The sequence below is a fragment of the Pongo abelii genome, chromosome 2 (assembly GCF_028885655.2).
Source record: "Pongo abelii isolate AG06213 chromosome 2, NHGRI_mPonAbe1-v2.0_pri, whole genome shotgun sequence".
NCBI lineage: Eukaryota > Metazoa > Chordata > Mammalia > Primates > Hominidae > Pongo > Pongo abelii.
The window spans coordinates 105,897,377-105,922,064 of record NC_085928.1 but is presented as its reverse complement, the minus strand read 5'-3'; the positions used below and the strand labels follow the sequence as shown (position 1 = coordinate 105,922,064).

The 24,688-nt window shown below is 48.7% G+C and overlaps 1 protein-coding gene across 13 annotated transcripts in view; it reads right to left on the bottom strand.

Annotated features, from left to right (window-relative positions):
* The window catches only part of PFKFB4 (6-phosphofructo-2-kinase/fructose-2,6-biphosphatase 4), a 43,807-nt gene that overhangs the window by 10,494 nt on the left and 8,625 nt on the right, over positions 1-24,688 (bottom strand). For 6 of the 13 annotated variants that reach the window (XM_009239043.4, XM_054550835.2, XM_009239042.4 and 3 more), the window contains exons 2-9: positions 22,484-22,600; positions 22,230-22,326; positions 15,879-15,945; positions 12,386-12,460; positions 11,952-12,008; positions 11,197-11,318; positions 8,963-9,170; positions 8,219-8,365 (exon numbers count right to left, since the gene is read on the bottom strand). In XM_009239043.4, the coding sequence (XP_009237318.1) occupies positions 8,219-8,365; positions 8,963-9,170; positions 11,197-11,318; positions 11,952-12,008; positions 12,386-12,460; positions 15,879-15,945; positions 22,230-22,326; positions 22,484-22,600 (890 nt within the window). The other 7 variants (XM_054550836.2, XM_054550838.2, XM_063722527.1 and 4 more) reach the window with 5 other exon arrangements.

Here is a 24,688-nt window from a genome sequence, read left to right as displayed (position 1 = left end):
CAGAGGGAGCATGGCCCTGCTGACGCCTTGATTTCAGACTTCTAGCCTCCAGAACTGTGAGAGAATCAATTCATGTTGTTTTAAGCCACTCATCTGTAGTGCTTTGTTACGGTAGCCCTAGTAAACTAATACATTTTTTTTTTTAATATTTAGTGGTTTTTTTTTTTTTTTTGAGACAGTCTTACTCTTTCACACAGGCTGGAGTCCAGTGGTGTGATCTTGGCTCACTGCAGCCTCACACTTCCCAGGCTCAGGTGATCCTCCCACCTCAGCCTCCCAAGTAGCTGGGACTACAGGTGTGCACCACCACACTTGAATACTAACACATATTTTGGTACCAGGAAGTGAAGTGCTGCTGGCTGCTGTAATAAAGAACTAAAAATGTGGAAGTGGTTATGAAATTGGATAGTGGGTAGAGGCTGGAAGAATTTTGCGGTGCATGATAAAAAGCTTAGACTGTCTTGAAGAGACTGTTAGTAGAAATTTAGACATTAAAGATTATTCTGGTGAAGGCACAGAAGGAAGTGAAGAGGATGACAGAGAAAGCTTCCATCATCATTTTTTTTTTTTTTTTGAGACAGGGTCTCACTCTGTTGCCCAGGCTGGAGTGCAGTGGTGCAATCTCAGCTCACTGCAACCTCTGCCTCCTGTGTTCAAACAACTCTCCTGCCTCAGCCTCCTGAGTAGTTGGGATTACAGGCACAGGCCACTACGGCTGGCTAATTTTTTGTATTTTTAGTAGAGACGGGGTTTCGCCATGTTGACCAGGCTGGTCTCGAACTCCTGGCCTCATGTGATCTGCCCATCTTGGCCTCCCAAAGTGCTGGGATTACAGTCATGAGCCACCACGCCCGGCCAGCTTCCACCATCTTAAAGAGCACATATATCATCATGAAAAGAACGTTGATAGAAATATGAACATTAAAGGTGCCTCTGTGAGGCCACAAGGGGAAATGAGGTGCCTTTTCCTGGACCCTAGAGAAAAGGTAATCCATGTTATAAAGTGGCAGAGAATGTGGCTAAACTGAGTTCCCATGTTGGATGGCTACAACCAAGACTGATGGTAACAAGTGCAGGCGGGTATGTGGAGAAATCAGAGCCTTCACACACTGCGGGAGGGAATGTGAGATGGCAAAACAGTGTGGCAAAACAGTTTCTCAAAAGGTTGAATGTATAATTACCATATGACACAGCAATTCTACTCCTAGCGTACAGTGAGGAGAAATAAAAACATAAGTCTGCACAAAAACTTATGCCAGATGCGGTGGCTCATGTCTGTAATCCCAGCACTTTGGGAGGCCAAAGCAGGTAGATCTCTTGAGCCCAGGAGTTTGAGACCAGCCTGGGCAACATGATGAAACCCCATCTCTACAAAAAATACAAAAATTAGCTGGATGTGGTGGCGAGTTCCTGCAGTCCCAGCTACTTGGGAGACAGAGGTGGGAGGATTGCTTGAGCCCAGGAGATGGAGGCTGCAGGGAGCTGAGATCGTGCTACTGCACTCAGCCTGGGCAACAGAGCAAGACCCTGTCTCAAACAAACAAACATAGAAAACACCTTGGACATGAATGTTCACAGCAGCATTATCCACACAGCCCAAAAGTGGCAACAACTCAAATGCCCATCAACTGATGAATGGATACATAATGTGTGGTATATTTATATAATAGGATGTTATTTGGCAATGTAAAGGAATGAAATAACTGCTACATGCTACACGAATAAACCCTGAAAACATTAGTGGTAGCTTAAGGCAGAAGGAAGGGTTAGAGGGAAATGGGAAGTGACTGTTGATGGGCACAGGATTTCTATTTGAGGTGAGGAAATGTTCTAAAACAGATAGTGGTGACGGCTGCACAACTCTGAACACACTAAAAACCACTGAACTGTATACTTATTTATTTATTTATTTAGAGACTGAGTCTCGCCTTGTCTCCAAGGCTGGAGTGCAATGGCACGATCTCAGCTCACTGCAACCTCCACCTCCTGGGTTCAAGTGATTCTCCTGCCTCAGCCCCTCGAGTAGCTGGGATTACAGGCGTGAGCCACCACAAATGGCCTGAACTGTATATTTTAAGTCGGTGAATTCTATGGTATATGAATTATATCTCAATAAAGCTATCTTTTTTTTAAAGGAACTATAAGGCAATAAATGGTGGATTAGACTAAGAAAAAGTCACAATGTTGGAATAGAAGACAAGCCTAAGGCTGTTTATCAGAAGATAAACATGGAAAAGATAAATATGGAAAGATGATTAATGGATCATAAAAACTGTAATAATTTCAAAACTTGAAAGATAAAGAAGGAAATCCACAAGCATCTTGGAAAATAATCAGATTAACTTCAAAGGAAAAAAACTGGGGTGGCCACAGGCTTCTCTGTAAAACTGAATGTTAGCATCAAATCTATATATTTGGAGGGAAGACACTGTCCTATAACCTGCCTCAGGTAGCTGCTGTTTGTGTGAGAAAGAAATCAGTGGCTGGAGGCTTCCCATAACCCCCACCAACCACAAAATGGGTTAAATGAGCTACAAAATGAGTTATAAAAATTGCTTACTTTTTTGAAAGAGATGATCAATTCTGAAGAGAAAGAATAGATAAAAAATAAAACCACAACTTGAGTTCAAGAGTTTGAAACCAGCCTGGGCAATATGGTGAAGCCCCATCTTTACAGAAAATACAAAAATTAGCCAGGTGTAATGTTGCACACCTGTGGTCCCAGCTACTCAGGAGGCTGAGGTGGGAGGATGGCTTGAGTCCAGGGGGCGGAGGTTGCAGTGAGCTGAGATGGTGCCACTGCGCTCTAGCCTGGGTGACAGAGCCAGACCCTGTTTCAAAAATAAAATAAAATAGGCCAGGCATAGTGGCTCATGCCTGTAATCCCAGCACTTTGGGAGGCCAAAGTGGGTGGATCACCTGAGGTCAAGAGTTCAAGACCAGCCTGGCCAACATGGTGAAACCACGTCTCTACTAAAAATACAAAAATTAGCCAGGCATGGTGGCTTACACCTGTAGTCCTAGCTACTCAGGAGGCTGAGGCATAAGAATCACTTAAACCCGGGAGGTAGAGGTTACAGTGAGCTGAGATCGTGCCACTACACTCCAGCCTGGGAAACAGAGTGAGATTTGGTCTCAAAAAATAAATAAATAAATAAAAATAAAATAAAATAAAACCATGACGCTGTACTCTGCGCAATTACATTGAAGAAATAGAGCAAAAAGGAAACGAATGGAAATAATACAACGTCATCTTTCCCAACAGAAGGTCAAAAATTATTTTCCTGTGACAGTATGAGCTTTGTTAAGTATATTTCAATTATGTGCATCCAGCCTGAGAATGTCTTTGAAAAGCTTTAAGGTAATGACTATTGGAATAAAAACATTGCCTACCTTTCAAATAACAAAACAGATCATATCTACACAGAAAAATTGGAATAAAGAGAAAATTCCAAGGTATTGAAAACAAGATCAAACATACCAGTAATGATAATAACAAACCTAAGTGGTTGCAGATGGCTTGATGAAAAAAGCTCTTGGGCTAGGCTAAAACTCAAAGCAAGTATATGCTTTTGTTTTGTTTTGTTTTTTGTTTTTTGTTTTTGAGACAGAGTCTTGCTTGCTCTGTCACCCAGGCTGGAGTGTAGTGACATATCTTGGCTCACCGCAACCTCCTCCTCCTGGGTTCAAGCAATTCTCCTGCTTCAGCCTCCCACGTAGCTGCCTCCCACCGCGCCTGGCCTATGCTCTTTATTCTAAAGAAAATGACAGAAAAATGTTAAAAATAAAAGGGAAAAAATATAATAAAAAAATATGGACAGGTTGGGCATGGTGGTTCATGCCTGTAATCCCAGCACTTTGGGAGGCCAAGGAAGGAGATCACTTGAACCCAGGAGTTCAAGACCACCCTGGGCAACACAGCAAGACCACATCTCTAAAAATTTTTAAAATTTAGGACAGGGGCAGTGGCTCACACCTGTAATACCAGCAATTTGGGAGGCCGAGGTGGGATCACCTGAGGTCAGGAGTTCGAGACCAGCCTGACCAACATGGAAAAACCCCGTCTCTACTAAAAATACAAAATTAGCCGGGCTTGGTGGCTCATTCCTGTAATCCCAGCTACTCAGGAGGCTGAGGCAAGAGAATCGCTTGAACCCGGGAGGCAGAAAATTTTTTTTTTTTTTTTAATTTTGAGAGGGAGTTTTCCTCTTGTTACCCAGGCTGGAGTGCAGTGGCGCGATCTCAGCTCAACACAACCTCCGCCTCCTGGGTCTCCAACTCCTGACCTCAGGTGATCTGCCCACCTTGGCCTCCCAAAGTGCTGGGATTACAGGCGTGAGCCACCGCACCCGGCCAAAAAAAAATTTTTTTTTTTTAATTTAGCTGGGTATGGTGATGTGTGCCTGTAATCCTAGCTACTCGGGAGGCTGAGGTGGGAGGATTACTTGAACCTGGGAGGTCAAGGCTGCAGTGAGCCATGATGGTGCCATTGCACTCCAGCCAGGACAATAGAGCAAGATCCTGTCACTTAAAAAAAAGGAAAAAAAAAGGAAAAAATATATGGACAGAAAGCAAGAATAACAAATCAAAACCACAATGCAATACCACACCCATTAGGATGGCTACTATTTAAAAAAAAAAAAAAAGAAAAGAAAAGAAAACAAGTGTTGACAAGGATGTGGAGAAATTGGAACCCGTGTGTACTTCTGGTAGAAATGTAAAATGATGCAGCTGCTATGGGAAACAGTACAGCAGTTCCTCAAAAAAATAAAAACAGAGGCCGGGTCTGTTCGAGACCAGTCTGGCCAACATGGTGAAACCCTGTCTCTACTAAAAATACAAAAAAATTAGCTAGGCATGGTGGTGTGGGCCTGTAATCCCAGCTACCCGGGAGGCTGAGGCAGAGGAATTGCTTGAACCAGGGAGGTGGAGGTTGCAGTGAGCTGAGATCACGCCACTGCAGCCTGGGTGACAGAGTGAGACTCCGTTTCTAAATAAATAAATAAACAAACAAACAAAATTAAAATAAAAACAGAATTACCATAGGATCTGGCAATTCCACTTCTAGGTCTATACGAAAAAGAACTGAATTGAGAGCAGGGTCTCAAAGAGACATTTGTATCGATGTTCATAGCCGCATTACCACAATAGCTAAAAAGTGGAAGCTGTCCAAGTGTCCATTGGCAGACGAATGGATACACGAAATGTGGTATACAATAGAATCTTATTCTGCCTTAAAAAGGAAGAAAATTCTTAAGGCTGGGTGTGGTGGTTCACACTTGTAATCCTAGCACTTTGAGAGGCCAAAGTGGTAGAATCGCTTGAGGCTAAGAGTTTGAGACCAGCCCAGGCAATATAGTGAGTCTCCTTCTCTACAAAAAAATAAAAAAATTATCTAGGCATGGTGGTGTGCACTTGTTAGTCCCAGCTACTAGGGAGGCTAAGGCAAGAGAATCGTTGAGTCTAGGAGTTTGAGGCTGCAGTGATTGCTGCATTGCACTGTAGCCTGCGTGACAGAGTGAGATGCTGTCTTAAAAAATAAAGAGGAAGGAAACTCTTGCACAAGCTACAACATGGATGAACCTTGAGGATATTACTATGAAGTAACCAGTTACAAAAAGACAAATATTATATGATTTCACTTATATGAGGTATATAAAGTAGTCAAAGTCATAAAGACAGAAAGTGGTTGCCAGGGGCTGGGAGTAGCAAATAGAGTTATTGTTTTTCTTTTTAAAATTTTTTTAGAGATGGGGTCTCACTATGTTGTCCAGGCTGGAATGCAAGGGCCAATCGTGAATGAAATCATAGCACACTACAGCCTCAAACTCATGGGCTCAAGCAATCCTCCCACCTCAGCCTCCCAAGTACCTGGGACTATAGGTATGAGCCAGCACATCTGGCTTGAGTTATTGTTCAGTGGGTACAGAGTTTCTGTTTTACAAGATTAAAAGATTTCTGGAGATGCTTAGTGGTGACAGTTGCATAACAATGTAAATGTACTTCATACTCCTGAAACATACACTTCAAAACAGCTATGATGGTAAATTTTATGTTATGCATATTTTACCACAGTAAAAAAAAAAATGGAAAAACAAAAGCAGGGGTGGTAATATTCAAATTAGTCAAAGTATATATCCACAGAAAAAGCTTTTCATATTGACATGGGAACCACCCATAATAAAGACCAAGCCATGATGGAGAAACTGGTACCAGATTTGCTCTGGCCCCAACAAAAACAACTATTATTAAAAAAAGGACAAATTGGCAGGGCGCCGTGGCTGACACCTGTAATCCCAGAACTTTGGGAGGCTGAGGTGGGTGGATCGCCTGAGGTCAGGAGTTCAAGACCAGCCTGGCCAACGTGGTGAAACCCTGTCTCTACTAAAAATACAAAAATTAGCTGGTGTGGTGGCGGGTGCCTATAATCCCAGCTACTCTGGAGGCTGAGGCACAAGAATTGCTTGAACCCGGGAGACGAAGGTGGCAGTGAGCCGAGATCGTGCCATTGCACTCCAGCCTGGACAACAAGAGCAAACCTCCATCTCAAAAAAAAAAAAATAAAGGGACAAATCGAACAACTGTTTTTAGACACGAGACTAGGCAGGACTGTGATCCTTGAGAGAAAGGAAGCAAGCTGAGGGGAGGAGGCAGCAGCTTACTGCCCAGAGGCACTTCCTGGACTGCAGAGCCAAGCACAATGAAGAAATAATGGAAGATTCAAAAAAGGAACAAAATGGAATTCCTGGAGCTTCAAAACACCACATCTGATATGAAAAGTTCACTGGATGGGTTTAATAAAAATGCAGAAGTAAAAGATAAGTGAATTTGAAGACATAGCAATAGAAACTATCTAAACTAAAGCTCGGAAGGAAAAAAAGACGGAGAAGAAATGAACAGAAGAAAGAAAAAAACCAGAAGTTCAGTGACCTGTGGGATGATACCAAACAGTCTAACATACATAGAGTGGGAGTCCAGGATGGGAGAAGGGGTGGCAGAAAATACTTTTGAAGAAATGATGGCCAACAATTCTTCACATTTTATATTTAGAAACCCAGAAATCCAAGAATCTCAATAAACCCCAAGCATGATAAACATAAAGAAAACCATACTGAGATACATCATAATCAAATTGCTGAAAATCAGCAATAAAGAGAAAATATTCCAGCCTAAGCAACATCATGAGACTCCGTCTCTACAAAAATTAGAAAAGATTAGCCAAGCGTGGTGGCAAGTGCCTGTAGTCCCAGCTACTCACGAGGCTGAGATGGGAGGATGGCTTGAGCCCAGGAAGTTGAGGCTACAGTGAGCTATGATCACACCACAGCACTCCAGCTTGGGTGACAGAGTAAGATCTTGTCTTGAAAAAAAAAAAAAAGAAGAAAAAGAAAAGAAAATATTAAAGGCAGTCAGAGAAAAAGGAGATAACATTATATCCAGAAGAGCAAAGATGAGAATGACAACAGACTTCTCTTAGAAACAATGCAACCCAGAAGTCAGCAGAAGAGCATATATATATATATATATATTTTTTTGAGATAGAACATCACTCTGTTGCCCAAGCTGGAGTGCAGTGGCACAATCTCAGCCCACTGCAACCTCCGTCTCCGGGGTTCAAGCAATTCTCCTGCCTCAGCCTCCCGAGTAGGTGGGATTACAGGTACCCACCACCATGCCTGGCTAATTTTTGTATTTTCAGTAGAGATGGGGTTTCACCATGTTGGCCAGGCTGGACTCAAACTCCTGACTTCAGGTGATCTGCCCGCCTCAGCCTCCCAAAGTGCTAGGATTATAGGCGTGAGCCACCGCACCTGGCCAGAACAGCATCTTTAAAGAGACAAAGGCCGTGCTGGTTCACCTCATTTGTGTCTCCAGATCCCTGGGAGGTTGGCTATAGCTGACTGCAGCTACCAAGCTCCCCTGGCCGCTGATTTCTTGTTGAGCTAGACCATGAGGAACCCTAGCAGGAGGCCACAGGGAGGGAGGAGAGTGAGGTTGAGGTGTCAATTCCTAGGCTCACTCCTGAGAATGGTCTAGGGCTCACCCAAGGTTCCATCCTGTTAGGCTGCCTTTTCCTCTCTGCTCCCAGCCCCTAGGTTCCTGTATCCTTTCTCTCCTCTCCTTTGCCCAAGGGGAGCAATGGTCAATGTTGTTACAATACGATGCAGCAGCCCAGCGGTATCTGGGAGGTAGACAGGGAGGGAGGGACGGTAACTACCGCATCGATCTCGTTGAGGACCTTCCACTGTTCATAGGGCACACCCAGCGCCTCAGCCGTCTGGATTGTCCTCTTCATCTGGCTTGTCCAGACCTTCAGATCCTTGATATTTTGGTCACTGATGAACTGGGCTAGACTCTTGGCAAACTGAAATACATCATAAGCAAACTCAGACCCACAGGTCCTGGGCTGCCCTTAAAGCATCCCATAGCCGCAGGGTCCATGAGATTATCCTTGCCTTGAACACTCACTACAGGTTTGGTAAAAAGCATGAATTAACTTGTCGATGATACACATGCTGACACACAAGAACACAAGTGCTGTTCTTGTGCACCCTCCCAGACCCTGAGCACAGTAGCACAGTTCCAGCTGTGACTCATCAGGGCCACTGCCTCCCCACAACCACGTGCCCTGTGCTACATGACCACTGAGGTCTCCCCTGGACTGTGGCACAGCTATCTGCTACACTGCATGGACTCAGGTCACTCTAAGGGTGGCATGTCCCTGACAAAAGGGGCTCAGTGAGTGACAGCTCACATGGAGACCAGAGATCCAGGCATTTGCCTGTTGCTTGATGACCTTCCCTACATGATGGGAAGATTCTAGGCTGAATGAAGGTCATTCACCTCGACTGCACATTAAAAGAATGGGAGCCCAGCCCCAGCGCACTCACACATGCATATACCCAGCCTTGCAGGGTACAAATGCAGGCCCGTGTGCACACGCAGGCACACATGCACTGACCTCCCTGCCCCGAGGGGACAGTCCTGGGTCCCCGCCAATCCGGCCCTTAAGGTTGAGCTCGCTCTCCCCGTGCCGGCAGAGGTAGATGGAGCGGGGGGTCACGTGGATGTTCATGAGGTAATACACAATGCGGCTCTGGATGTGGTCAGCCACACGGTTCACCACGTAGCTCTGGCCCACATCCATGATCTTGATATAGGACAGGTCCCTGTCCAGAGAGAAGGTAGAAAGAGGCCTGTGAGTGTGGCCAGGGTTCTCACAGAGCACGTCTGGCCAGCCACGGAGTCTAGCTGCGAGGCCTTGCACCTCTGACTACCAGAGATTACAATCCTCAGGACCGTCAGCTGGTGTGCGAGTGATGGGGGTGACGCGGGAGCAACACAGTGCACGTGACGCACAGGCAAACCCTGTGGGAGACAGGAGATGGGAGGTGCTCGTCACTTATCATGCTTCCCAAAGGTGACATCCAAAGTGGGGGGTCGGCCATACCACATCATGACTTTCTCCGCTGCTCATGTGTCCCTGGGGCCCCTGTTGGCCTACTTCCGCGCTCTCAATACACTGTCTGTAAGTTGAACCAAGACAGTTTTCCCAAGGGTTGTTGACTTGGGAGTAGCTGGCAAACGCTCCACACCCCCACTCTTCCTGGTCAGCTGTCCAAGGACCTGGCCTTTCCTTCCCCAGTGACCTCCTCCCACTAGAGCCCAGTCCTGGTCATCGAAGTGTGCTGAGCAGCTGCCACACCCCATCCTGGGCAGCTGGTGGACGAGACAGGAAGCACAGGAGGATGGTGCTGGTGGTGGCAGCCGATAAGTCCAGCTCAGCCACTTTCCCCGCCCTGGACCTGTGTGGCACTGCAGCTTGGACAGCACATTGATCAGTCTCTGAGTGTGGGGGTGCAGGGTGGGCTCTGGTTCAGGCTGAGAGTCCTCTGGATATTCTCAGTTGAGCTCTCACTGTCTGGACCTTGGGACCTTGGTTTGGGGGTGTCACGATGACACCACCAATAAAAGCAAGAGCAATGCTTACTGACAAATCCAACAGGAGTGGCTCCAGACAAATGGATCACATCACAGAACCATGAAGAGAAATGCTGTGCTGGGGGACCATGAAAGGCATAGAGAGGCCCAGGCGGCAGGTGCCATTCAGCTCAGGCCCGGCCTGGGCTGGCTCTAGAACCCAGCTGAGGATACTGCTCTATGCACACCCCAAAAGCATTCATCTCAGAGTTGCTTGTGTTTCTTGGTTCATGTGCATCCTTTTTTTTTTTTTTTTTTTTTTTGAGACGGGGTCTCACTCTGTCACCCAGGCTGGAGTGCAGTGGTGCAATTGCAACTCACTGCAGCCTTGACCTCCCTGAGCTTAGGTGATTCTCCCACCTCAGCCTCCCGAGTAGCTAGGACTACAGGCGTGTGCCACCACGCCAGGCTAATTTTTGTATTTTTTGTAGAGACAGGGTTTCACCATGTTGCCCAGGCTGGTCTCAAAATCCTGGGCTCAAGCAATCCTCCTGCCTCAGCCTCCCAAAGTGCTAGGATTACAGGCATGAGCCACTCTGCCCGGCCTGTATTACACAGTCTTCTAGAATTACAGAACCTAAGCACAAGTTTGTATTCCAGCCTTTTCACTGAATGCAATATTATATTTTCCCATGTCTCTCCACAATGACGAGTTATAATGATGACTGTAATACTTCACCAAGGGCTACATTATTATTTACCCAGCCACTGCCGCATGTGTTCTGTAAGACAGGATTTGGTAAACTGTGGCCAGCCAGTCGAACTCAGCCGTGGGCTGTTTTTATCAAATTTTACTGGAACACAGCTATGCCCATTGATTTACATATCATCTATGTTTCATTTGTACTGTGACAGCAGAGTGCCTGCAACAGAGACTGTACATCCTCCAAGGTCTAAATAAAATATTTACTCTCTGATCTTTGACAGAAAATATTTGCCAACCCCTGCTTTAAGACCCCCTGCATAGAAATTCGGCTTGATTTCATGACGGAATAGTATAAAATCCTGACTCGCAGAATTTCGGATGAGGTAACCAGTGTTCTGCAAGTCACCTCTGACCAAATATTTCTGCCCCAAGGAAATAAACAAGAAAGGTCAGACCATCTCTGCTTTTTGGTCCTCCAGCCACCACCACGGGGAGCCATAGGAGGCAGCCAAGTATGACCCCTGCCGCCCACCATCGCAGCTGCAGGGCCCGGCGCTGCCCTGACTCACCTATCCAGGTCCTCATCTAGCGACTCGTAGGAGTTCTCATAGCACTCAATGCGCCTCATGAAGTCCTCCGTAGCCTCGTCACTGTCGCGGTTGACATAGTCAGGGCTGCCCAGTTTCACTTGCTGCCGGAGCCAGGCACAGAGCAAGGACATATCAGGGTCAGGAGCCAGGCGGGGCCAGAGACCAAGGAGACTGCTGGGCAGGGGGCTGGAGGAGGTTGCACCGGAGACCAGTGCGGGAACCTGAGGCTGGAAGCTGAGGTGGGGGCTGGTGCAGCAGCTCCCTGGTCTGAGTTCTCACACCAGTGCCGAGAGGGTATCACTGAGGATCCAGGGATTGAAGTCCCTCATCCTTGTGGTACGGGGGTGGCCTGGAGGCCGTTCCCCACCCTGAACTCTCATTTTCCCAGACCCAGATGGCCATTCCTCAGATAAACTGGGGGAGGGGAAGGAAAGAATGAGTCTTTCTTTCTCTGAAATATAAAATATGCCCCTCACCCACCCTTCCACCCCTGCTGAAGGTGCTCTCCTAGTGTCCAGGTGGTTACGAGGGGGAGGTGGGGTGAGTGAATGTCCACCAGCCACCCAGCCTTCCACACAGTGGTCCACAGAGGGCGAGGCATACCTGACCCAGCATTTGAAGTTACACTTCCTCCCTACCCCCACAAGGTTCAAGATCAAATTAAGGTTAGCCAAAACCTGAAAAGGGATGTCCCTGTCACACACGACCTTCTGACAAGGTCAGATGCTACTCACCACGATGTTGGCAGCTATGACCTCAGGATCCACACAGATGGACTCGACAAAAAAGGTCTGCGGCAGGACCAGAAGCGCCGGGGGGGGTGGTGGGAGGGAGGAACACGGACATGTTCAGGGCCTCCCGCCTTGCCCCTCGGAGCTCTCCATCCCCTGAGGCCCATGCTGACCAGCAGCCAGGCCCTGAAACCCTGCTTCAGGGGGCTGGAGGCAGGGTCAAGGAGTCCGGAGCTAAAGCAGGTGCTACCCTCTCCTAGACTCTCCCACCAAAACGCCCTTCCCTCTGGAAAGCAAACCCCAGGTGGAAACAGCCCCTCTCATCCCAAATTACACTCAGGAGCCATGCCAGCCCCATGCCCCTCATGCATCGGCAGGCGGTGAAAGGAGCCCTGGAGGGCAGGGGACATGCCACAGTTCTGCCAAGGAGGCCTCACCTTGTAGCCATTCTGTTCTCCAAAATTAAAGATGGTCGCTCTCCGTTCTCGGGTGGTGTTTGTGGCATCAAAAACCTAGGACCAAACTAGGGTTAACTCAGCCTCTGGCCCTGGGGAAGGAAGGATTCACCTGAGGGCCACAGCACAGGCTCTCTGGGGACTGGATTTCTCATAAGGACCAGCTGCTGCCAGGGCCACCTACCGGGCCAGTCTCCTTCAGACTTGCAACGGCTGGGCTGGCCCTCCCCTTCCTTGGAGAGAATGCCCCAAGGAAGTTAGAAGGAGAGGATGCCTGTGCTCCCAGCAGGGGAGCAGACCCTTGGCACAGAAGAACCTACTCAGTGCTGCTCTGCACACAGTGGGCACTCAGTTTGTGTTTGACCAACAGGAATTGCAGTGAAACCAGTTAAACCTGGTAAACTGAACCTATGTTTATTTCTACCCCATCCTGACACCCCAGTAAAATGGGAACAGAAGGATAAAGAGAAAAAGAGACGACAGGAGAAAAAGGAGACGACAGGAGATGGAGACATCAACACAATTCTGTCAGAGAGATCCATGGTGACGGACTCAGAGTCATGCAGGAAACCAAACACAGGTGCTCACCAACCAGAGCACACCACCTGCGCAGGACCAGAGCACTCAGGAGGGTGCGCTGGCATTGCTAAGAAAAGGGACAAAGGTGGGGAGGAAATGGGAGGACTGGCGGGCTGATATAGAAGAGCTGGAGGCCCAGGCCCCCTTCCCAACCCCATCCAGCTGGGCACTGACCCATCTGGAGCTCTTTGAGAAGTACCTGGGGCCTGCACAAGCATCCTCTGAGTAGCCTCCTGAGTAGCTGGGACTACAAGTGTGCACCACACCTCGGTTACAGCATCATTTTTTTGTTTTTATTTAAAAAAAATTTTTTTGAGACACCAGCCTGTCACCCAGGCTGGAGCGTAGTGGAGCAATCATAGCTCACTGCAGCCTCAACCTCCTGGGCTTAAGTGATTCTTTCTCCTCAGCCTCCCAAGTAGCTGGGATTACAGGCATGTACCACCATACCTGGTTAATTTTTTTTTTTTTTTTTTTTTTGAGACGGAGTCTTGCTCTGTTGCCCAGGCTGGAGTGCAGTGGCACGATCTCAGCTCGCTGCAAGCTGTCTCCCAGGTTCATGTCATTCTCCTGCCTCAGCCTCCCGAGTAGCTGGGACTACAAGCGCCTGCCACAACGCCCGGCTAATTTTTTGTATTTTTTTAGTAGAGATGGAGTTTTACTGTGTTAGCCAGGATGGTCTTGACGTTGTGATCCGCCCGCCTCAGCCTCCCAAAGTGCTGGGATTACAGGTGTGAGCCACCACACCCGGCCCACACCTGGCTAATTTAAAAATTTTTCTGTAGACACAGAGTCTCTCTATGTAGGCTGGTCTCAAACTCTTGGGCTCAAGCAATCCTCCTGCCTCAGCCTCCCAGAGTGCTGGGATTACAGGCATGAGCCACCATGTCAGCCCAGCATCACTTTTTAAAAAAGGGCATCCAGCCAGGGCTCACTGGACACTCCAGCAAAACCTTTAACAAGAAAAACAGAAACTAAATCAAACAAACAAAAATAAATAAATTTGGGCCAGGTGCGGTGGCTTATGCCTGTAATCCCAGCACTTTCGGAGGCTGGAGCAGGCAAACTGCTTGAGACCAGGAGCTTGAGACCAGCCTGCTCAACAAGGTGAAACCCTGTCTCTATGAAAAATACAAGAATTAGCCAAGCATGGTGGCACGTGCCTGTAGTCCCAGCTACTCAGGAGGCTGAGGTGGGAGGATCACCTAAGCCTAGGAGACAGGCCGCAGTGAGCTGTGATTGAGCCACTACACTCCAGCCTGGGCAACAGAGCAAGACCATGTCTCAAGGGAAAAAAAAAACAACACCACTCATATACTTGTAAGATAAAACAAAAACAAAAAACAAAAGACAAAAAAAAACAAAAAACAAAGAGAGAAAATAAAGAGAAAGCCCGGGCGCGGTGGCTCACGCCTGTAATCCCAGCACTTTGGGAGGCCGAGGCAGGTGGATCATGAGGTCAGGAGATCGAGACCATGGTGAAACCCTGTCTCTACTAAAAATACAAAAAATTAGCTGGGCACGGTGGCGGGGGCTTGTAGTCCCAGCTACTCAGGAGGCTGAGGCAGGAGAGTGGTGTGAACCCCGGAGGAGGAGCTTGTAGTGAGCCGAGATCGCACCACTGCACTCCAGCCTGGGTGACAGAGCGAGACTCCGTCTCAAAAAAAAAAAAAAAAAAAAAGAAAAGAAAATACAGAGAAAAAAGATAAAATCAGAATCAAGTTAGCATGCAGCTACCAGGAGTTCTAGAAAAAGCAGCTCAGAAAATGGGAGTAGGGATGGAGTGAGTTGCCAGAAAGGGGCAGAGGTGATTTGTCAAAGAAATAATACATGACAATTTCCCTGACCTGGAGAACATGATATGATGAAAAGGGGCCCCCTAGGACCATGTATGGTGGAGAGAAGACCCACCACAAACCACATCACCTTGAAGACCCTAAAGACCTCCCAAGAGAAAGGGGCATGAGAAACTCTCAGCTCCCTCTAAGAGATGAAGCTTTTAGGGAGATCAGCAAATCAGAATGACATAAGACTTCTCCACAGCCACACTAGAAGCCATAAGACATCAGAGTGATGTTGTAGAAGTTCTAAGGGAAAAGCACTTTCCTCCTAGAATTCTATACCCAACCATCAAATGTAAGGATTGAAAAAAGACATTTCAGATGTGCAAGGTCTCACACAATTTACCTCCCCAAGCACCTTTCTCAGGAAGTTACTGGAGGATGTGCTTCAATGAAACAAATCAGTAGGTCAAGGAAAGGATGATGTGTGATCCACAGGCAGAACATTCAACCCAGGAGAGAGAAGGGCAATGACTGTGCTACAGGCACAGATTGTAGCTGGGGACAGAGAACTCCAGAAGGCATGACTCCAGGAAGAAAAAGGAAGGGAAAGAACAGCCTCTGTGTTTGACTATACAAGGTTGGGGTAGAGCCGTTTCCCACAGACACCCCACTTCAGCCCTGTTCTGCCCTTCCGTCTGACTAGAAGGGCCCACACACAGGTGGAATCCCCTTAACCCAGGATTCAGTGGGTTCCTACAACAACCAGTAATGCTGGGCAGGATTCTCCCCACACCAGGAGAAATCACATTTACTAAAGACTTAGGCAACCTGATACCTGTAACTTCTGGGGTGGCCAAGAATACAAGCATCCAGAGGGAAGTCCTGCCGGGTCAAATGCAGCCACCACATGCCCAGAGGGAAACTCCTGGCCCACATCCAGTCTCTGGCTTCCTCCTGCATAGCTGTTGCAGACTTCCTCCCAAGGGCTGGCACCCAGAGCATCTGGGGCACACATACCCTGCCTTCCCCTCCAGATGCCTGATGAGCAAAGGCACAGATGTGGATGGGCTCCCATGTGTCACTCCCAGCTGTCACCAGGGTGTCACACTCACCGCCACATGTCCCCCCTCCTCACTAAGGAACCGCCGGACGTCACGGAGGGCTGCCAGGGCACACTGCCTTCAGGAGAGAAAACACAGGGTCAGCCTAACACCCAACCCTGGCTGCAGGAGTGTGGCCAGGGACACACAACAGGAGGAGACATGACAGGAGAAGGAACAGCCCCGAGGTCTCTTGCTGTCTTTTCAAAGTTTCTCTTCTCTTTCCTTGGGATAATGTTCAGTGTTTGGCTAACTCTGCTCTTGTGAGGTGGAAGGCTATACACTCTTGGCCATTAGGGACATTTTTTAAGCACTGTGTTTCTGTATTTTCCCTCATCTTCTCATCGTGTGCAAATCCATGCTGTCATTGTGCCATATTCATGATTTCTAATTGTCATATATTTTCCCTGATTATAAAAATAACAAAATAAGCACCCCCCCTTGCCTTTTTTTTTTTTTTTTTTTTTTTGAGACTGAGTCTCGCTCTGTCACCCAGGCTAGAGTGCAGTGGCGCGATCTCGGCTCACTGCAACTTCTGCCCAGTTTCAAGCAATTTTTGTGCCTCAGCCTACTGAGTAGCTGGGATTACAGGCGTGCACCATCACGCCCAGCTAATTTTTGTATTTCAAAATAAGCATTTTTAAAAGCAGCCGTTTTCTTGTGTGCATGTCAGGAGTTGGTGGTGGGGATGGGAGGAACACTAGTGCTGGCCCTCGGGCAGTGTTAGGCTTAATACTCAACTTTCTTTCCTGAAAGAGAGTTCCCCAAACCACCCCTTCTGAGTGAGGGTTCTGCATCTCTTCTTCTATCATATCCATACCCTCCAGAATGGGAATCCCCCACCTATGACCAAACACGACTATACAGTTTTCAGATTTTTTTTTTTTTTTTTGAGATAAGGTCTCACTCTGCCACCTAGGCTGGAGTGCAGCAGTGGGATCATGCCTCACTGCAGTCCAAACTCCTGGGCTCAAGCAATCTTCCTGCCTCAGCCTCCAGAGTAGCTGAAACTACAGGGGTATGCCACCACACCTGGCTAATCTTTACATTTCTTTTAGAGATGGGGTCTTGCTATGTTGCCCAGGCTTACACAATCTTTGTAAGTTCTCAGCCTTTTCATTTATTGCTGCAAAGTGGATTGACACATAAGGTTTTTTGTGTTGTTTGTTTGTTTTGTTTTTTGTTTGTTTGGTTTTTTTTTTTGAGACAAGAGTCTTATTCTCTGTTGCCCAGGCTGGAGTGCAGTGGTGCAATCTCAGCTCACTGTAACCTCCGCCTCCCAGGTTCAAGCAATTCTTGTGCCTCAGCCACCCAAGTACCAGGGATTATGGGCACGTGCCACCACATCTGACTAATTTTTGTATTTTCAGTAGAGATGGGGTTTCGCCATGTTAGCCAGGCTGGTCTCGAACTCCTGACTTCAAGTGATCTGCCCACTTTGGCCTCCCAAAGTGCTGGGATTACAGGCGCGAGCCACTGCGCCCAGCCAGGATTATTCTCATCAATTTATCCTATGAGGTCTGGAGATAGATAAATTACCTTTTTATCTATTTTCTTTCCTTTTTCTATGTAAGGGTAAAGCTAGATCTCCTAGCTTTGTGTTTTTTGTTTTTTGTTTTTGTTTTTTGAGACAGAGTCTCACTTTGTTGCCCAGGCTGGAGTGCAATGGCGTGATCTCAGCTCACTACAACCTCCACCTCCTGGGTTCAAGCAATTATCCTGCCTCAGCCTCCCGAGCAGCTGGGATTACAGGTATGTGCCACCACACCCAGCTAATTTTTTGTATTTTTAGTAGAGATGGGATTTCACCATGTTGGCCATGTGGGTCTTGAACTCCTGAGCTCAGGTGATCCACCCTCCTCAGCCTCCCAAGTGCTAGGATTACAAGCATGAGCCACAGTGCCCAGCCCTCCTGGCTTTGTTGATCTTTGGATTTTGTGTTTAAACTCCCAGCGTGTCAAAGTCAAAGGGCTCTCATCAGGACGATATGCCTGAAATACAGAGGCAGAAGCTGATCTGGGAACCACAGAGAAATCAGTGGTAGAGCTGAGTCCAGGGCACTGAAAAGAGCTCTACTCTTACAGCTCCTTGTGACATTTATTTTCTTTCTTTCTTTTTTTTTTTTTTTAAGAGACAGGGTCTCACTATGTTCCCCAGGCTGGTCTTTAACTCCTGGCTTCCAGTGATCCTCCCACCACAGCCTCCCAAAATATTGGGATTACACACGTGAGCTACTATGTCCAGCCCTTGTAACCATTTCTGTGCCCCAATGGGTCTTTCAGTTAAAGCCTCAAAGTGTTTCTTCCTCATGCCAAAAACATCTGAATTCTGAGAGTCCAGGTAACTGGCATTGGTGGGGACATTTCTCCTTACAGCCCCACGTTCTGGGCTAAGATCTCTTTTGTGGGCTGCTCTGGCCATGACACCACCATGCAGGAGAGACCTCAGGACCCCGGTAGAGATGCTGAGGGAAGAGCCTGGGAGCCTGTGTGTGCATGCATGTGTGTACGTGTGTGTGTGTGTGTGTATGAGAGAGTGTGAATGGGGTGAAGAGATGCATATGTGCATGAATCCACATGTGTGGGTGGGTATGTGTGTGTTGTGCCCAAGTGTGTACATGTAAATCTGTGAGTGTACCTGTGTGAGCATTCCCTGGGCCCATGTATGAGCACAAGTGCATACACACATGAGCGTGCACAATCCCTATGTGCAGTATGTGACTAAATGGGCACAGGTATGAATGAGTGTGCCCACATGTGTGCACACAGGATGTGTGTGCATGCACCCATGTGTATAAGTTTTTGTGCGTGTGTGTCCAAGCACATACAGAGTATGCATGTGGGGGTGACCATGTGTGTACACATGGTGTGTGTGTATACATGTCTTCATGTGCCATGTGACTGTGTGAGAACATATGAGATCATGCTTGGTGTGTACATGTGCACAGATCCACATGTGCATACAGGTGAACACAAGTGTATATGTGCCCACACATATGCCTCTGAGGTATGCATGTGTGTGTGCACCCACCTTCATGTGTAGTGGGTGACTGCATGTGTGTGGAAGAGTTAACACAGCAGGTGTGAGAATGGTCCCCTTCGAAAGGCCTGCTTGTGAGGTTGGCCCTTGGCCAGGGTCGGGGAACTTGATGGTAAACAGTTCCCTCTAGTGATATGAAACTTTCCCTGAATTATAAGAGGAGCTCACTGTGCATAGATTGTTTATACAAACAACATGCTTTATGTTGATTATCTGCTTTCCTTCTGGGAGTCTGGAATTTTGGTACATGCTAGGCACAGGGTGCCTATGTGACCAGCCCCCAATAAAAACCTTGGTCGTTGAGTCTCTGATGAACTTCCCTGGCAGACAACATTTTACACGTGTTCTCACAATTCGATGCAGGAGGAATTAAGTGAGTCTTGTGTGACTCCATGGGGAGAAAATCTTGATGCTCGCTCCTGGTTTCCTTTGGACTTCACCCCAGGCCCCTTTTTCTGATTTTGCTTTGTGTCATTTTGCCGTACTAAGTCTTAGCCATGAGTCCAGCTATATGCCAAGTCCTGGGAGTCACCCTAGCAAATCACTGAACCTGAGGGCAGTCTTGGGGACCCCCAACACACCATGTATGAGCGTGCTCAGGTGTGTGTGTATATACAGGGTGAGAACATGTGCGCCTGCATGTGTGTAATGGCCCTTGAATTATGTGTGGCTTAAGTGAGCCCAAGCATTTATATGTGTAGGTGCCCACACATGTACATATACCCTCATGTATAATGTGACTGTGTACACAGGGGGTGTGCATGTGTATGTACCCTGTACATATGGTATATGCATGTCCGGATGTGTGCCTATGAGGTATGCACATGCGTGCATGTGCCCACCTGTGTGTGTGCATAGGGGGCTTGTGTGTGGTATAGGACTGTGTGCAGGAGTATGAGTGTGCCTGTTTAGAATATGTGTACTTATGCCCTTGCATACACTTTTTTTGAGAGAAGAGTCTTACTCTGTCGCCTAGGCTGGAACACAGAGACACAATCTTGGCTCATTGCAACCTCCACCTCCCAGATTCAAGCAATTCTCATGCCTCAGCCTCCTGATGTAGCTGGGATGACAGGCGCCCCACCACATGTAGCTAATTTTTGTAATTTTAGTAGAGATGGTGTTTTGCCATGTTGGCCAGGCTGGTCTCAAACTCCTGGCCTCAAGTGATCCACCCGCCTCAGCCTCCCAAAGTGCTGGGATTACAGGCATGAATCACTGCACCCAGCCTTGCATGCACTTTTCTAGATCTTCTGCTGTGTCCATTGTCAGAGATGGACCTCAACACTGTGTGGGTAACTGGGCCTCTGGGAAACGCAGCTGTCTCTTCCCAGGTTTTCCATTTTAAAAACTCTGGTCCTTTTATTTTGCTAATTGGGAAATTTTGGGCTGATGAATAGGAAATGGCCCTGTGGCCCAGCCAGAGCCAAGATTCGGATACAGGAGAGAGGGTTTCTAGGGCAGCCAGAGGGTATGCCTGCAGAAAGGCAGCAATGAGCCTGTCCCCAGCTTCTGTTACAGGGTGACCTTGGACTAGCTTCCCAACCTCTCTGAGTCTAGGTCTCTTCATTTGAATTAATCCCAAATATCCCTACCTTATGGGGACAGCCAGAGTGGAACGGCTGGCAGACTCTCCCCACAAACACTATGGATTCAGACAGGACGGACTTCAAATTCAAACCCTGAGTGACCCAAGGCACCCCCATCACTTTCTGGCCTTGGTCCCAGCATCTGGAAAAGTGAGGCACCGCCCACCACAGAAGCTGCTGGGAAGATCAGACAGGCTAGGCTATCAGCGTCCACAGCTTGGGGCTGTTGGCTGAGGCAGGAGAATTGATTGAACCTGGGAGGCGGAGGTTGCAGTGAGCTGAGATTGCACCACTATATTCCAGCCTGGGCGACAGAGTGAGACTCCATCACACACACACAAAAATAATAATAATTTTTAAAATAAATAAATAAAATTTGCATTTGATGTTCCTTGACCTACCTATTGAGGAATATTGGAATGATGGACACTTTTTAGCGGTGGATGGGCTTAGATTCAAGTCTGGGCGCTGATGTGAACTTGCTATTTTGTGCGAGACTCCTGGCCTGTCTGAGCCTCAGTTTCCTCATCTGTAAAAGTAGGGGTGACAATGGGCATCAGGAACCCAGCACACGGTAGGTTCAGACATTAGTCCCCTACTTTTTATCTGGCTCAATATAACCAGAGGGTCCAGCCTTGATTTTTACCCACAATTTGGCCACAGAAACCTGAATATCAGGCTCCCCTTCCCTTCTTGGTGCCACAGCCTGGCCCAGCCACACTGATGCAAGAACAAAGGCAGTCTCCGGTCTGAAGGTCCAAGCCCCACAGCAGGGAGTTCCTGCCCCCTGGTGGCCAGAGAAGGAACAGGTAGCCTAGTGTGGACCCCAGTGGCAGCCTGGTAGCCTCTGGCCTGGGGCTGGGCTTGATTTGGGGAAGTCACTAGAGCTGGGTCAACCTCTGCTCGCTGCCCTATCCTGATGGCTGGGCCAAGAGCAAGTCTCTGCCACCCTAGGATGATAAGGGGCTTCTCAAGCCCCCAGCTAACACCTCCCGAGAAAAGCACAGCATGGCTGCTCAGACCACCAGCTGGTGCTCAGTTCCTTGAAGAAAGGACTCAGTTCAAGTCTAAAAGTTGTTGGGGGTGGGGGGGGGGTAGCATATACACATTTCTAGCTCAAGAATAACAGCAGAAGTGTGAACGACTCACCCAGCAGCATCTAGGAGATGTCAATGCAAAGCCAATCACACCAGCAATCACACACCAAGAACATGCTCCAAATACACAGGAGAGAGCTTATCCTGGGGCAAGGGAGGCAATCCCCCACCCCCAGCTCCATCACTAAGGCCTGTATGCCTGCACTCACTCAAGTTCCCTTCCCCAGCAGCAGCCATCCCCACGGGAGGCTGGGGTGAGCGAGCATGACCTCCAGGCAGCAGCTCCAACGACCTGACCTGCGTGGGCTGAGCCCCTCCTACCTCTCTGAAGCTCTGTCCTTCCCAAGGGCTCCTTAACCCCAGGGCAGGAATGGCCCAGCTACCAGAAGGCCACACAACACACCCTCTCCTCTCATCCCCAAACCCATCACATCCTGAGAGATCCAGAGACCAGCCTTGTCACACAGCCCTGTCACACAGCTGTCAGGGCTGCGCTAGGCCAGGGCTCAGGAGTAGCTCAGTCATTCACCAGCAGCTCCACTCCAGGGGCTTCTCAGTAAATGGTCAGTAATGTGTTAGCTTTCTCCACACTGGGTCCCCCAGCAACCTCTCCCCCTACACCCAACACATATACTTACTTCCTGATTTTCAGGCCCTCTTCATTGTCGGGGAGAAAAAATTCGAAAGATTTGTAGGTCTTGACCATGTCCCGGCGATACTGGCCAACATTGAACTCTGGCGGGAAGGAGAGGCTCAGCTTTCACAGCAACAGCAACCCCTACCAACCCTGACCTTGACCCAACCCCAGGCCAAATAATAGAGAATAGGCCTTCTCTATTCTCTTCGTCATGCCCCACAAAGCTCCCCTTAGACAGCTGGGGCTAAGCCTCACCCCGAGTGGGCACACCAATCCAGTTCAGGTATCGAGTCAGCTTCTTGGAGATGTAGGTCTTGCCCCTGGCGGGCAGGCCCACCATGACAATAAGCGTTGGGCAGTTGGTCATGCACACTAAAAGGCAAGCAGCACAGTGTCAGATGAGGGCTGGGACCCTCCCAGCGTACCCCTCCGTCTCAGCCTGTGGTCTCTCAGCCTCAGGGCATGGGACTGGCACCAGACGTATCTTCTTGGCTTCCTAGCATCCCCACACAGCTCCCAGAGTGGCCCCAGATGCTGGTTTCAAGCCACCGTTGGCATGTCCCCCTTCCCCAGGCTGGGCTCTGGCAGACACAGTGGGATCTCTCCAGCCCTTTTCATCCTGATATGCACCACCAGGTATAAAGTCAACCGAACTTGCCACTGGCTAAACATGGCTAGGGGGGTCCCCACCGCATGAAGGACAGGACCAAAATCCAGCAGGGTAATCAACACCCTGCCTCTGTCATCCAGGAATCCATACCCTAACCTTTTTACATCTCTCCCACCCCATCCATCACTCAGTGCTCCCAGAACACATAGCCCCACTGCATGCCCTCCCCGTGGTGAACTTCTTTTCATCATACGAAGCCCAGCTCAAAAGTCACTTCCTCAACGAGTCCTTTCCCCAAGGCATCTCCATGGCCACCGGGAACACCCCTCACCCTCAATCCTGGTCACCTCACTAATGACACTCTTCTCTCTAGACTGATCACTTACAGCAGAAGAAGCCCTGTGGTATCTGAGCCCTTTAGGGCCCTGGGGCCTGACATAGCGTTGGTGCTTGGGAACTGTGGGCAGGATCAGGGAGGGAGGCATCTAGAAGTCTCTCAGGGTAAGGACCACAAGGGGTTGAGACCAGAGACCCAGACTGATGCCCACAAGGACAGTCCCTCTGATAGTCCACCCACCACCATCCATGTGCCACAGGTCAGTGTGCCAGCCAGAGAAGATGCCAGGCCAGAGGCACGGAAGGATCTGAATACAGCCCCCTATATCCCCAGCTGGCTAGAATAGATACCAAGGCAGAAGAACTGCCAGCTTCATCTCATGGGACCCAGCTCGGTTTTCTTTTTTTTTTTTTTTTTTTTGAGACGGAGTGTCACTCTGTCGCCCAGGCTGGAGGGCAGTGGTGCGATCTTAGCTCACTGCAACTTCCACCTCCCAGGTTCAAGCGATTCTCCTGCCTCAGCCTCCCGAGTATCTGGGATTACAGGCACCCGCCACCATACCTGGCTAATTTTTGTATTTTCAGTAGAGACGGAGTTTCGGCATGTTGGTCAGGCTGGTCTCAAAACTCCTGACCTCAGGTGATCCGTCCGCCTGGGCCTCCCAAAGTGCTGGGATTACAGGCGTGGGCCATCACCCCCTGCCTTCTTTTTTTTTTTTTGAGACGGAGTCTCGCTCTGTCGCCCTTGCCCAGGCTGGAGCGCTGGAGTACAGTGGTACCCAGCTCACTGCAACCTCTGCCTCCTGGGTTCAAGCAATTCTCGTGCCTCAGCCTCTCAAGTAGCTGGGATTACAAGCACATGCCACCACACCTGGCTAATTTTTGTATTTTCAGTAGAGACAGGATTTCATTATGTTGGTCAGGCTGGTCTCAAATTCCTGACCTCAGGTGATCTGCCTGCCTCATCCTCCCAAAGTACTAGGATTACAGGCGTGAGCCCAGCCCTCAGCTCAGTTTCCAATGCCATCAAACACGGTCTCATGTCAGAAGCCTCAGGAAGCTTCCTTTTCCTCATCCTTAGGACCTGGGTCAGGTAAAACCACAGCAGACAGGCAGAGGAACAGATGTGGGGACCTGTCACTGCCCCTCTTCTTGGTTCTGCAAGTGCCTTCACCTGGTTGCCTAGACAGACTGTCCCCACCAACAAGTTGTTTCCCTCAGAGCACAGAGGCCCCAGAAGCACTTCCGCGGGGGGTCAGGAGTCAGGCCTGGGTTGCCATCTTGAGTCTGACACTCATTGGGAACTCTGAGCCTCGGTGTCCCCAGCTGTAAAATGGGGCAATCATCCCTCAGAGAAGCCTAGTGCTATCCAAGAGCCTGGGCACGTCTGGGAGGCTGTGCCCTCTGTCCTACCCTGGCAGATACTGAGCTAAAGCCATAGGTGTACCTCAGCATCGACTGCCCTTGGGACTCAGGGCATGGAGGCGGTGGCCTGGCCCCAGGCAGGCCCTGCA